This window comes from Pituophis catenifer, unplaced genomic scaffold, assembly GCF_029215685.1.
Source record: "Pituophis catenifer annectens isolate HBS135680 unplaced genomic scaffold, rPitCat1.0.hap2 SCAF_1, whole genome shotgun sequence".
NCBI classification, from domain to species: Eukaryota; Metazoa; Chordata; class Lepidosauria; order Squamata; family Colubridae; genus Pituophis; species Pituophis catenifer.
Window position 1 is genome coordinate 130,330,172 of NW_027256881.1, and position 14,051 is coordinate 130,344,222.

General features: G+C 39.1%; 1 protein-coding gene across 1 annotated transcript in view; it reads left to right on the forward strand.

The window, feature by feature from the left end:
• The window catches only part of SNTG2 (syntrophin gamma 2), a 255,669-nt gene that overhangs the window by 184,020 nt on the left and 57,598 nt on the right, over positions 1 to 14,051 (forward strand). Inside the window, exon 11 of the mRNA XM_070955055.1 lies at positions 3,110 to 3,148. Coding sequence (XP_070811156.1) covers positions 3,110 to 3,148 — 39 coding nt within the window. The remainder of the gene's footprint in view (positions 1 to 3,109; positions 3,149 to 14,051) is intronic.

The window sequence follows — 14,051 nt, forward strand, 5'->3', positions numbered from 1 at the left end:
TTCAACTCCCAGAATTTCTGAGCCAGGCATGCTATACTAAAGCTGGCTCAGGAATTCTGGGAATTGAAGTCCACAAGTGATAAAAGGGCCATTGTTCTCCACTTCTGTCCTAGACACAGAAGTTGGCTGGATGATTCTAGGTTAGTCATTCTCTCTCAGATCCAGACTTGGAAGTTGAAAAACCTTTATGTATCAATCCACCTTGGACCAGCATCCTGGAGTTCATAATCTTCTATAGAGTCTTTCATTCTGCAGTGAATTGTTCAGGCTGATGATCATAATAATAAATACACACACACTAACACAGACCATTGATAACTAACAGTGCACAGACAACATACAATTTGGACAAGAAGGGTAGCATGGGACTTGGCAACAGAATCCTCCTACTTCTTGTTACTATCACCTGAGAACAAAAGCTCAACTGAATCAAAACTCAGACAGAGCTTTGTCCTGAGGTGTGACTTGTTCTAGTTTTAATATTCTTCATTGGTTCCTCTTCTACATTTTGATGTCAGGGTGGCGAAAATTCAACGTCTAACACATAGTTTACCTACAGTATAGAAAATCCGACTCCCAAACAAAACAAAACAGACATTGTCTGAAGTATCAACAGTACCCACAGAGAGTCAATATAATATTTATATTATATAATAAATATATTTAACAAAATATAATATTTATTATATTTAAATAAATAATTTTCCTCCCAAGCCAAATGTGACTTGTTAAGAGGAAGATTTATCCTCATTAGAGATGTGGTAGGACACCCTCCTACACTCCTGCCTCCAGTGCAGCTTTCAGTGAAGTTTATAGAGCATAAATCAGTTAGAATGGTAATGTGCATTTGACAATGACAGAAGAATGTATGTTCCACTTTTTTATTTGCTGTGAAAAAAAGCAGTTCTTAATCTAAATTTTTAAATTAACATGTTAATCATTGTCATAATATACAATTGTAAAACAAAGGCAACATCCTTTACGATGGTGGCTTGTTTGATATATGGGATGTACTTCCAAATATATCCATGTAGGATTATACCATTATATTTCTTTTGCTATCTTGTTCTCTATTTTTTTTTTTACTTGTTCCTTATTTATCTTGATTTTTAAAAAAATCTATATTGTCATTCTGGGCAGCTCCTAAACCCTTGCTGCTGCTACTACTACTATCACTACTATTACTACATACCACTACTACTCAGAATCAAGTTCTGTTTGCTCTTTTTTGTATCTTTATACATAGCCTGTGAGAATACCTTACATTGTTTCTTTCAATACTTTATGGTTAACAACCCAGAGAATTGTAAAGTCAGTAATTTCATATGCAATGTAGATTTTACTTTTATATTACGATATTTTAGCAAGGATTGCTCTGAAACGCTTGTTAAAACATTTTTATTGTAGAGTTCTGTGTTGTAGTCTATTTTTTCTAGATATTGTGATTATTTTATTGTACTGCTTTGGCTTGAATGCCACTAAAAGAACCCCCTGGTGGTTAACAGATAATTAAATAATTCTGAAATTTGTTAGCCAAAAAAATATATCATTACTATATAAGATACATTTGTCAATGGTAGTACATAACAACCCTTTTTGTTTTATTAGAATTATATCCTACTTTTCTTTCAGGGCCTAATTTATTAGCTCGTACAATATGTAGTAGCCCTGGAGGAACAAAGGCAGTGAAATGTCTTCTGTTGGAGAATTTCATTGATATGCATTTTAGATTAGTTGATCTAAGTTGGATTTCCTGGACTATTGTGTAAATCAAAACAAGAGTTTCTCTTTGGATTCCATACTTTTTTCCAGATCTTACAGTATAGTTCTAGGCTCAAATGTTGCATATCAGAAGGATTGCATTAATTAAAATTGAGTTACTTGCATTTAAAAATATTAGATTTATTTAAATATTTAATGAATAGACTTACACTCGAGCATAAACACAGTTGAAACAATTCAGATATACAGTATATAGATAAATGTATCCTTTTAAGAATGGTCAAGTTATTATTTTTGTTTGCATGCTATTAAGAGCCATAATAAATCATAGATCATATAGCTGATTTATAGAAAGATCAATACAAATAAATGCTTAGAAATATGGTTACTGTCTGTACTAAATTATGAAGTATTTTCCCACATCACTTGTATGAGGGGATATAGTAAAAGGTAAATATTGTGTCCACAGAGCATAGAACCAAGACCATGTATGAAACTCATGGGCTTTGTTGGAATTTCTTAAACAGCCACACTGATACGAGCATGGCAGGCTTCTAGAGATATTATAAGTAGAGATACTTATCTGCTTATTTACTACAGCCTGCCAATCATTACAAAATCACTGTGGTTACTGATGGGTTTGATACTGCTTGCTTGCTTATTTTGTGTTCTGTATTTTTCTTTTGAAAATTGCATCCTATTTTGATTCAAAGAAGTTCCATTTCAAATATGATTGGCAGGAGCTCCTCTCAGTCCAATGGAAGAGAGTATCCACAACAACAGTGAAACATTGAAGGGGTCAATCTACTCTCTAGTTATTTGATTGCTCTCAGTTGTTTCAGTTAAAATAGTGCATAAGAGATAGAGCTTTGGAGTTGCTTAGGAACTGTGTTCTGCCATACAGATGCAGCATCCTGATTTTACTCAAAGCCAGAGAGACATTGCACTAGTCCGCTACTTAAATAATGCTGCATTGCATTATTTAAATAGTGGACTAGGATCTCAGACACTCAAATTCACCTTTGGTTGTGAAAGCTTAGTGGGGATTTGGGGCCAGTCAATCTCAGCTCAGCCCATCTCACAGTGTTACTTCTGAGGGGCAGGGGGAGTGCGGGAAGTTATGTTAAATGTGCCTCCCTGAACTTCTGTGGGAAAAGTAGATTATGAATCTACTACTTACCCTGGCTGTAGCACATTTCAATTTAGGAAGTAACAACAGGTTATGGTGAATGTGCTGCATCCTGTTGGTGCCTCCTCAATTCAATCTCATATTTTCCTGGGACCACATGGTTACCCTGAGAGCCATGCAATTATGAATAAAACTCGTAAATGATAATATAATTGCCGTTATTTTGTATTATTACCTTTTTCTATTCTTTTTTTACAGATGAAGATGGCAAACAAATGCTGTTCTGCCTCGGACCAGGTAGGATGTTCATTGTGTTATTCCTAAATATATGTGATTTCACATTTCTTTTTCAGTAGGTTGAGAGAGGGGGGGGAGGGAGAGGGACTTGTAATTATCCTAACAGTATGTTGCGTTTTGTAGATTAAGAAAGTAGGAAAAATATGTTTTAATGCCTGAAATAAGCCAGTTTACGAAGCAAAATTTCAATAAACAGAAGTGGAATTTGAATGTCCTCAGAATAAGTAAGTTATGATGACAAGAAAACAAGGAGAGGATTAGGTGTTTAGTTTGTATACTTACTTTGAAAATATAGTGCTTTTGAAAGATCTTACTTTTTTATTATTTACTTTATTCTTAATTGTTTACCAGTCATTCACCTTCATTTATCAAACATATCTTATTTCCCTTTGCATGTAAAAGCAGATCACAGAGATTCTTCATGTCCTAGCCCAGTGATTCTCAACCTTTTCTTCACCATGGACTCCCTTTAAATACCTTTTGTGGCCACAGACCCCCAAGACTTAACTTGAAATTTTTAAATCATAGCATTTCTTCAAGCCTTCATGGACCCCCTGTGACAACATCACAGCACCCCCCCCCCCAGGGTTCTGCAGACCACAGGCTGAGAACCACTGCACCAGACATTAAAAAGTCAGAAAGCAAGGAGAAACAGAAAATGAGAAAAACCCAGCTCATTTATCCTCTCATCTACTTATCATTAGTCTTTGATTACAAGGCTCTGTACTCTTCCTTTTAATACACCCAAAACCGTTGTAATATGATATACACCAGGGCTTTCAAACTTGCCACCAGTGGACCAGATGCGTCACGAGCTGGCCACACCCACACCCAGTTTAGCAAAGGGGGGAATCACAATATGACACGTGACAACGCTGTGACAACAAAAATTTGACACCCCTGATTTAAATAGTAGTTACTTGCAAGGAAATAGAGAAGGTAGCATGTTAGGCTATTTCTGCCCAGTTCCTTAGGAAAAAAATGTTTTGGTTCCTGAAGTCATAAGATTGTCTCTTCTGAGGAATGGGATATAGAATTCATAGCTACTACCAGCACCTGTGAGGCACTAGACTGAGGACAAGCTAAAGATCCTGTTCGTTCTAGCTCTTTTCCCAGTATCAATCCTGAGAGTTACATCCCTGAGAGAATTTTGACTACTGTGGTCGAATGCAAGAAGGAAGACTTGTAGTCTGTATACCTGTAATTAGCATCTGAAAGAAAGTTTGCACATTTCTTTCATTCTCATAGCTTAAGAATGTGTGCATTCTCTTAGTACAAACAAGGATGTGTATATGTTCCTGCTTTGGAAATTTGCATATGGAAATACCAAAGGCATGATTTAATCTTTTTATATACATTCAGCCATACTTCAGTATATACAAAGCATATGTTGTTATATAAATAACCCCAAATTCAACTCCTGACATCTACAAGTAAAAACGGGAAAGGCTAGGCTGAGCCATTAGCAGCCTCTTTTGACCCCAGTTAGATAGAAGAATGAGTGAGTTTCTTATTTTCTTCATATTTGTATTAGAAATTACATCTGGGATTATCTTTGCAACATTTGCTTCTTAGTATTTACCCTTGCAATAAGTCCATCTCCTGAATTTGTAGCAGAACAAAATCAAATCTAAGACAAATGGGATCACTTATTTACAAAAGCAGAATTGGTTATCCTAATTCCTTTAAATTTCAGTATCAGCTATTTTTCTTGAATCTATTGCATTTCTTAAATCTCTTGCAAGTCTATGAGATTTTTGTGGTTTTTGTTGTTTTAAGACTCATATATTTGCCTCAGCATAGAAATGAAATGTCAAAACAGTAGCTTAAACTAGTATATCATCTTGGAACTTGCCAAATGTTTACCATTCCTGCTCTGCAAATATGAACACTTCTTGAGTCTGCTTTGTATGTCTTATCATAATGTTCAGAAAATTGAAAGTACTTATTTCTCTGTTATTTTAGGAGACAGCTAGATTTGTGACTCAATTTCTAAAGCACACATCAGTGGACCACATTTTCTTGGCAAAAATTTGAATTAAGTTATGCTATGAATGGAATCCATACAACTTGATTTTGAGTTATATTCATAGCTTTATTTTGTTTGAGATCTAAAGCTAATAATTTTTTTTCAAGTTACTAGCAACTCATACAGTTGAAACTCGAAAAATTAGAATATCGTGCAAAAGTTCATTTATTTCAGTAATGCAACTTAAAAGGTGACACTAATATATGAGATAGACTCATTACATGCAAAGCGAGATAGTTCAAGCCTTGATTTGTCATAATTTTGATGATTATGGCTTATAGCTCATGAAAACCCCAAATTCACAATCTCAGAAAATTAGAATATTACATGAAATCAATAAAACAAGGATTGTACATAGAACAATATCAGACCTCTGAAAAGTATAAACATGCATATGTACTCAGTACTTGGTTTGGGGCCCTTTTGCATCAATTACTGCCTCAATGCCACGCCGCATATTTAGTCATGTAAAGGGGAGTTAAAGTGCAAGAGGTAGATAGGAGTTTATAGAGTTTGCATATGTTAGCTTATGTTTGTTAAATGCTATACCCTGTATTTTGCTCTGGGAAGTCCGGGGGGGGGGAGGGGGGGAAATTGTTTGTAAAAAAATAAAAAAAAAACTTTTCAATAAAAAAAAGGGGGAAGCCATTGGAGGTGGGAAATATTCTTGAAATATTAACTTCAAGGACTCTTATGATAGTCAGAAAACACTAGTATAGGTAAACAATAACCACATAATCTCTATAGGTACCATAGTTCTCGAGTTCTCATCTTATGACCATAATAGAGCATATCCATTACAGTTGTAACTATGACAATTATAAAGTATATTGTCACATGACTGACTCAGTTTTACAACTGCTTTCTGGGGCAAAGCACCATGATAGTTAAGTGAATCCACAGTTATTCAGTAAACCCATGGTTTCGATATATGGTTTTTGCCAAATAGCAATAGCATTTAGACTTATATACCATTTCACAGTGCTTCACAGCCTTCTCTAAGCGGTTTACAGAGACAGCCTATTACCCCCAACAATCTGGGTTCTCATTTTACCAACCTTGGAAGGATGGAAGACTGAGTCAACCTTGAGCCAGTCAGGATCGAACTCATGGCAGAGGGCAGTGAGTTAGCCCGGCAGTACTGCATTCTAACCACTGAAGTAAACACTGGTTTTCTGCAAAAACATTGTAAATCATGGTCATGGGACTGCAGAATGCTGCAGGGAGGTATACTTGCGGACTAGTTGGCGAGCACCCAAAATGTGGTCATATGACCGTGGAAGGGAGACCATCAGAACTTTGGAGCTGGGTCATAAGTATCTTTGGGGGGGAAGGTGTTCCATCATAACTTGGAATGTTTGCTAAGCAACTGATAGTAAGATGTATTATATCATAAAAATATAATAAAATGCAGATAAAAATAATAAAATGCAATCTCATAAAAACTGCAACCTACAGTACAGACCATCTATCATGAACTACCAAATGCATGATGAAATGCTTGCTGGTTTCAGAAAGCAGTTTGGGGGCACCGCATATCTCAAAATATGCTGTTCCCTAGTGAAGGGCAACTTTTAAGAAAGAAAAAGTTTTATGTAGATGCTGAATAATACACTAACTCAGAAACCAGAACAGGTTATCCAAAGAGGGGAATCTTTGGAGACAAGTGGTTGATAGAATTACTTGTGTCACACTGATCTTGGCTCCCACTTGGAAACATTGTAAGAGGAGAGCCATGTTAGTCTATATAGTAAAACAAAATTAAAATCAGATTGCATCTGATAGTATCTTTTCTGGCTAACGAATTCTATTAAAAGGCTTGAATTCTATTCATCTGATGAAGTGACCTGCAGCTCATGAAAATAAGCCTTTTAATCAAATGCATTAGTCAGAAAAAGTGTTCCTGGACACCTGGTTTTTGCTAACCTTTAGAAGATACAGGAAGCATGATCCTATAGAAATTTCTGTTTGGTTCTCAACCAGCTTACAAAATTAAGTACAAACTCTGGAACCATGAAGTACCTAAATCCTAGTTTACAGAATTAAGCAATTACTAATTTTTTCAGGAATGAAATTAATATTCTTTGTGATTATAGATACAACCCAAGATAATGACAAAAAAAAAATCAGCTCAGCCACATATCTCTTGATAGCAGTATAGATGAATGCATAGTCATAAAGACACAATAATTATCTGGGGGCTTTGTGGAAGTAAGATAAGCATTGCTGGAAATCACTAAACAATCTTTGACCCACTGGGTCATTTTTTCAGATATATTTCCTTACCATTCACTCACCCGTGTGCACCCTCCCTTTTCGTTCCTTTGCCTCCCACACATCCACTCACAATCCTTGCTCTCTGTGCACATTCCCCAATCTGCACCACCCCCACCCTCACAACTTCCCTGACCCATGGCAACACATTTTGCACACTTTACCCAAACTGCATGGCCCAGATTTGGTATATATCAAGACGAACATGTTTCCTAATATGTTTTGTGAAAATCAAAGAGTAACATCTGTAGAGAGCTAATTTAGAATATATTTCTATCGAAGCAACCTGGTCTACCGAAATATGGAAAGGAGCATACGGCTTCCTTTCGCCTTTCAGCTCCAATCCAGGAGCCCTCAGGCAGTCGCTTTCATAACAAACTATTCTGTGTTAAATTTATATTTACTGACAAAGAAATAAAGGGAGACTAGTATAGATCTATTTCAAGCTATTTAGCTCTCATTAGATTTTATATCCTGCTGAAATTATTATCAACTCAGGTGTTCCACATCAGGAGTTGTATGTCTCTGGAATATTTCTGGTTAAGAAATAATAATTGTGATTATTTTTTCAGACATGCTTTCTGAGTTCTCATTCAAATATGTGTATTAAATTTATAAACTACCATAACCAAATGGATAGAAAACTTATATTTGGGGTTTTTTTAAATAAAAAAGTTGCAGAATTTTGTATAATGGAATCCATTTCTGTTATCAAATTTGCTGAAATGTGCATCTCATGCTTACTTTTTTAAAAAAAATCACACATTTGACAGTGATAGCTGCAGAGAGAGTATTGTCTCTACATAAAAGTATAAAAAGCTACCTGGAAAGCCACCTACCATAAGAGTGTCTATATGGTTTGAGGTGAGAATAAGATGTTCTCAGTAGTGAATGAAATGCCATAATACTAGATATTCCAATCAGTACATTTGCAGATGAAAAGGCATGAAATGAGTGAATTTTTACAGCCCAGCTGTCATGATCCTCTTATACACAGAGCCAGGAATTATAGGGGTTACACTGGGTCTCCATCTCTGTTCTGGTGGGGTCAAAGAGCTCTGTACAACACACAAACGCAGTACGGATGTCCTGATCAGCAAACTATGCAGCCCAGACACAAGAAGAGAAGGGAGAAAGGGGAAATAGCAATTTGGTTTAATTCTTTAATTTTTAAAGGTTTAGTTTGGGTGTTATCTTAAGGTCCTGTTTATTATTTTTGCACTCTATGCACTCTATCAACATAGGGTGTGCCAATTGCCCTATAGCTCTAGCCCTAACACTACTATCTGTTGATGAGTATGAAATGAAGAGAAGTTTCATGAATAAAGTTGGTGAGAAACTGTGGAAAGATTAAATTAAAACCACCCAATTATACTACTGGTAATCAATTACTCTGGAGAGCCAGTTTGGTGTAGTGTTAAGGCATCAGGTTAGGAACAGGGAAACCATGAGTTCTAATCCCATTTTAGGCACAAAGCCAGCTGGGTGACTTTGGGCCAGTCACTCTCTCCCAGCCTTAAGAAGGAGGCAAAGGCAAACCACTTCTGAAAAATATTGCTAAGAAAACTGCAGGGATTTGGTCAGGCCATTTCCAAAAATCAGACATAATTGAACAAAAGTCAAAAAAAGTCATTCTAAAAACTTAGCAATAATAACCTTAATGATCAACTTTGTGCCCTAGTGTACAATTAAACCAGTCGATTTTGAACTATTTAAAATACCCACTGTATAATTAGCATGCTAACTCAGCTTTAGAACTTTAGCCTCTTAACCTGCCAAGTTTCTTAGAACACTCACCAATCTTGATTGCCATTTATTTATTCATATAAAATATGCAGCATTCCAGGGAGGCAAAATATATTATAGTTTTAACTTTCTTTAATTTTTCTTTCTTTATACATAATTGCTGTCACAAAATATTCATTTGTATATGAATATATACACTAAACAAACAAGCCTGAAGCTACAAGTTTTTTTGTGTTCTTAATTTTTATTGCAGGGTAATATTCAGTGCCAAGGCATTATTGTTCACTTAAAGACAAAACTTGCTCCCCATGAAGTCATTGTTGCTGTTTCAACTACATGAACTTAAACCTGCCAAGTCTGCATTTTATATTTGTGGAGTATCTATTTGTGTCCCATGTTTATGTTCATTAATTTGTCAGCCTATACTTATTGTAATAATACTTATAAATTTCAAAATAGTGCAAAATAGAAGCATTCATATGCAATGGCTAACGGAAAAGGAGAATTAATAATGTGTTCTTTAACTTGATCAGAGAGTTCTGCAGTGCAATCCTATATATGCATGCAGAGGTTGGTTGCATTTAATCAATTCTCATCAGGTTGTTGCTTGCACAATTTTTTCTCTCTACTTTTTCTCACTGCAATCTTTTGGATTTCCAAGAATCTCTCCCAGGTATTGGAGGACTCTCTATAGCATTTGTTTGATGACGTGTAAGGGACTGTAGCTGCTAGACTGAAGTGTTACAAACAGATATATTCCCATTTTCTCAGAATTGCATAAGGTCTGCAATATCTCTATATTTGGAAGGTTATACATTTCATGAACTAGGCTTTTAAAAATTAATAATTTTAAGACTTGCAGTCTTAATCTTGTCTATTTATATTTTCATGTTGTTGCTTGATTGCCCAACTCCTGTTGTGATGCTCTGTCTCTCTCTCTCTCCCTCTCTCTCTCTCTCTCTCTCTGTGTGTGTGTGTGTGTGTGTGTGTGTGTGTGTGTGTCTTCCTGAGAGGGATGAGTGATGAATGCTATGAGTAGATGGCAAGAGTATATAATGCCAAAGTGTGAAGGTCATCCCCACTGACCAGCTGAAGCAAGCAGGCACCTATTATTATTATTATTATTATTATTATTATTATTATTATTATTATTATTATTTATTAAATTTATATTCCGCCCTTCTCCCTGAAGGGACTCAGGGCGGTGAACAGCCGAGAATTAAAATAACATGCAATATAAAAGTTAAAATAATTAAGAATAAATTAAATTAAACGGCCACCCCAATTTAAAACTCCTAGCAATACAATTAAAAACCCCTAAAACCTATTCAGGCCAGGCCGGCTTGCTGAAATAAAAACCTTACGGAAAGTGCGGAGATCCGGAATCAGCCGTATTCCAGGAGGTAGCTCGTTCCAGAGGGCAGGTGCTTCCACAGAGAAGGCCTTCCCCCTGGGGGCCGCCAGTGACATTGCTTGACCGACGGCACCCTGAGGAGGCCCTCTCTGTGAGAGCGTATTGGCCGGTGGGAGGTTATCGGTAGCAGCAGGCGGTCTCGTAAATACCCTGGCCCTAAGCCATGGAGCGCTTTAAAGGTGAGAACCAACACCTTGAAGCGCACCTGGAAGACCACCGGGAGCCAGTGCAGCTCGCGCAGGAGAGGTGTTATATGGGAGCGCCATGTTGCTCCCGTGATCACCCGCGCGGCCGCATTCTGGACCAGTTGGAGCCTCCGGGTGCTCCTCAAGGGGAGCCCCATGTAGAAAGCGTTAGCGTAGTCCAGGCGAGAAGTGACGAGAGCATGAGTGACTGTGCATAAGGAATCCCGACTCAGAAAGGGGCGCAACTGGCATATCAGGCGAACCTGATAAAACCCCCCCTGGCCACGGCCATCATATGCTCTTCTAAAGACAGCCGTGTGTCCAGGAGGACGCCCAAGTTGCGAGCCCCCTCTGTGGGGGTCAATGACTCGCCCCCAATAGCCAGTGATGGCGCCAGCTGGCTATATCGGGATGCCGGCATCCACAACCACTCGGTCTTGGAAGGGTTGAGTCGAAGCCTGTTCCTCCCCATCCAGACCCGCACGGCCTCCAGACACTGGGACATCACTTCAAGGGCATCGTTGGGGTGGTTTGGGGTGGAGATGTACAGCTGAGTGTCATCAGCGTACAGATGGCATCGCACCCCAAATCCATGGATGATCTCACCCAGTGGCTTCACATAAATGTTGAACAGGAGTGGCGAGAGGACCGACCCTTGTGACACCCCACAAACAAGGTGCCTCGAGGTCGACCTCTGCCCCCCTGCCAACACAGACTGCGATCGGTCGGAGAGATAGGAGGAGAACCACCGTAACACGGTGCCTCCCACCCCCAGTCCCTCCAGCCAGTGCAGCATGATACCATGGTCGATGGTATCAAAAGCCGCTGACAGATCTAATAGGACCAGAACAGAGGAGCAACCCCTGTCCCGAGCCCTCCAGAGATCATCAACCAACGCAACCAATGCCGTTTCCATGCTGTACCCAGGCCTGAAGCCGGACTGGCATGGGTCTAGATAGACGGTTTCATCCAGGTACTGCGGGAGCTGTTGCGCAACCACACTCTCAACAACCTTCGCAATAAAGCGAAGGTTGGAGACAGGACTGTAGTTAGCCATAACAGCCAGATCCAGAGAAGGCTTCTTAAGGAGGGGCCTCACCACTGCCTCTTTCAAAGCAGGCGGCAGGAAACCCTCCCCCAAAGAAGCATTTATAATCCTCTGGAACCAGCCTCGCGTAACCTCCCGGGTAACCAGTACCAGCCAGGAGGGACACGGGTCCAGTAAACATGTGGTTGCGTTTAACCTCCCCAGAATCCTGTCCAAGTCCTCAGGAGTCACAGGATCGAACTCGTCCCAGATAACATTCTCAAGACCCACCTCAGCCACCTTGCCGGAATCTACCCAGTCAGAGTCCAAGCCTTCCCGAATCTGAGTGATTTTATCGTGCAGATACTGTGCAAAATCCTCAGCCTACCCTTGCAAGGGGTCCTCCCGCACTCCCTGATGGAGGAGGGAGCGGGTCACTCTAAACAAGGCGGCTGGGCAGTTATCTGCCGATGCAATAAGAGCGGAAAAGTAATCACACTTTGCCGCTTTTATCGCCACTAAATAGGTCTTAATATGAGACCTAATTAGTGTTCGGTCGGATTCGGAGTGACTGGCCCTCCAACCACTCTCTAGGCGTCTTTTCTGGCGTTTCATCCCCCTCAGCTCTTCGGTGAACCAGGGAGCTGGGCAGGTGCAATGCCGGACCAGAGGCCGCAAAGGCACGACATGATCCAAAGCCCTGGCGGCCGTCCTATCCCAGCAACAAACATAAGACAGCAACAAACTAGGAAGATGTTGGAGGCAAGCAGTCATTTTAGAAAGCAATATTAAGTCATCTGTATTTTACCAAGAACATCACATTGATAGGAATCATAAATCAATCATAAAATGATGGATGATATAGTGCCAGTAATGGACCACTCCTGTCAGATGGCATTCAACATGTTATTGAGGCTCTTTCAGAACACTAATGGTGTTTGTGATATAGCTAAATTAAAGCCTTAGCGTGTAATAAACTGTGAGAGTAGTCTTGAGAATGACAATGGTCAGATAAGAGAATCTAAGTCAAAGCAGTGATATAATTTGACAAAACATTTCAGACTTACCCTCCCTAGTTCTCTTTAGGATAAAGGCAGGGGGGAGCAAGAGGCACGTTCAGACTGCAAGATCCTGTTACTGTAACTCTATAATAAAAGTTGTATTAGCAGTCATAACTTTGGTTTCCTTGTGTGGTTTACCACAAAGGAGTAAGGCAGGAACCATGGAATAAACTAAACAAAACAAAGTAGGTAAGAATGAATATGAAAAGAGACTGTTAAAGATGGAGAAATTGAAGAAAGCAAACTGAATGTCAAAATACCTATTGTTACTCTCATAGTATCAGTGACAGTAAGAGAAAGTGATTCTGAGAACTTTGATATCCTCAGGAAGAACACTCTTGTACGTATATTTATGGGACTCTATTCACTGTCATAGATTACATCCATACATTCCCCCAAACTTTGGGTCTTTCATTGTTCTTGAGGGACTCCTCGAGATGCAGCCTTCCTTTTATCCCCACTTACCTTTGCATTTCTCTGATCCAGTGTTAAAGTGAAATTTTCCATTTTCTCGGGTGCGATGCTTCAGCAGCAACTGTAGTGATGATGAGGCCAGCTGCTGGGATTTGCCAACTCCTATTTCCCATTTTTGACTGCTGCAGGCACAGTTCACACACACACACACACACACACACACACACACACACACACACACACACACCCATTGATCCCCCTCAATGGCCAGCTGGAAATAATGCTAGTTAAGCACTGCATGGGTTCCTGACCTATATAGATCTAGTGGTCTCATGGGAAACTTTATCATGTGTAAAAAAAAAAAGAGTCAGTCCTTCTGTTAGGTAGAGTGGAATGAGCAACTGCAAGGAAAAACATAAGAATTGGCAGGCAAAAAAAGAGAAAGACAAGCAAATGCAAGTGAGAGACCAAAAGAAAGAGTAAGAGAAGAAAAGACATATGTAGTATAAGGATTAGAACAGGAAAGATGAGGGAGTGACAAGGAGTGACATATCAAGAGAAAGTGAGTTCATTCAATCAATGAATTAGTGATGGAATGGGATGGATTTCCTCATAAACTAAAATAGGAGAGTCTCTTCTACTATACCAGGAAGTCCCAAACCTACCTTGTGGATCAGCTACCATGCATGATCTATGAAGTGAGACTTCCCAATAAAGCAGGAGAGTCAGAAAGCCACATCCAATCTGCAGTTC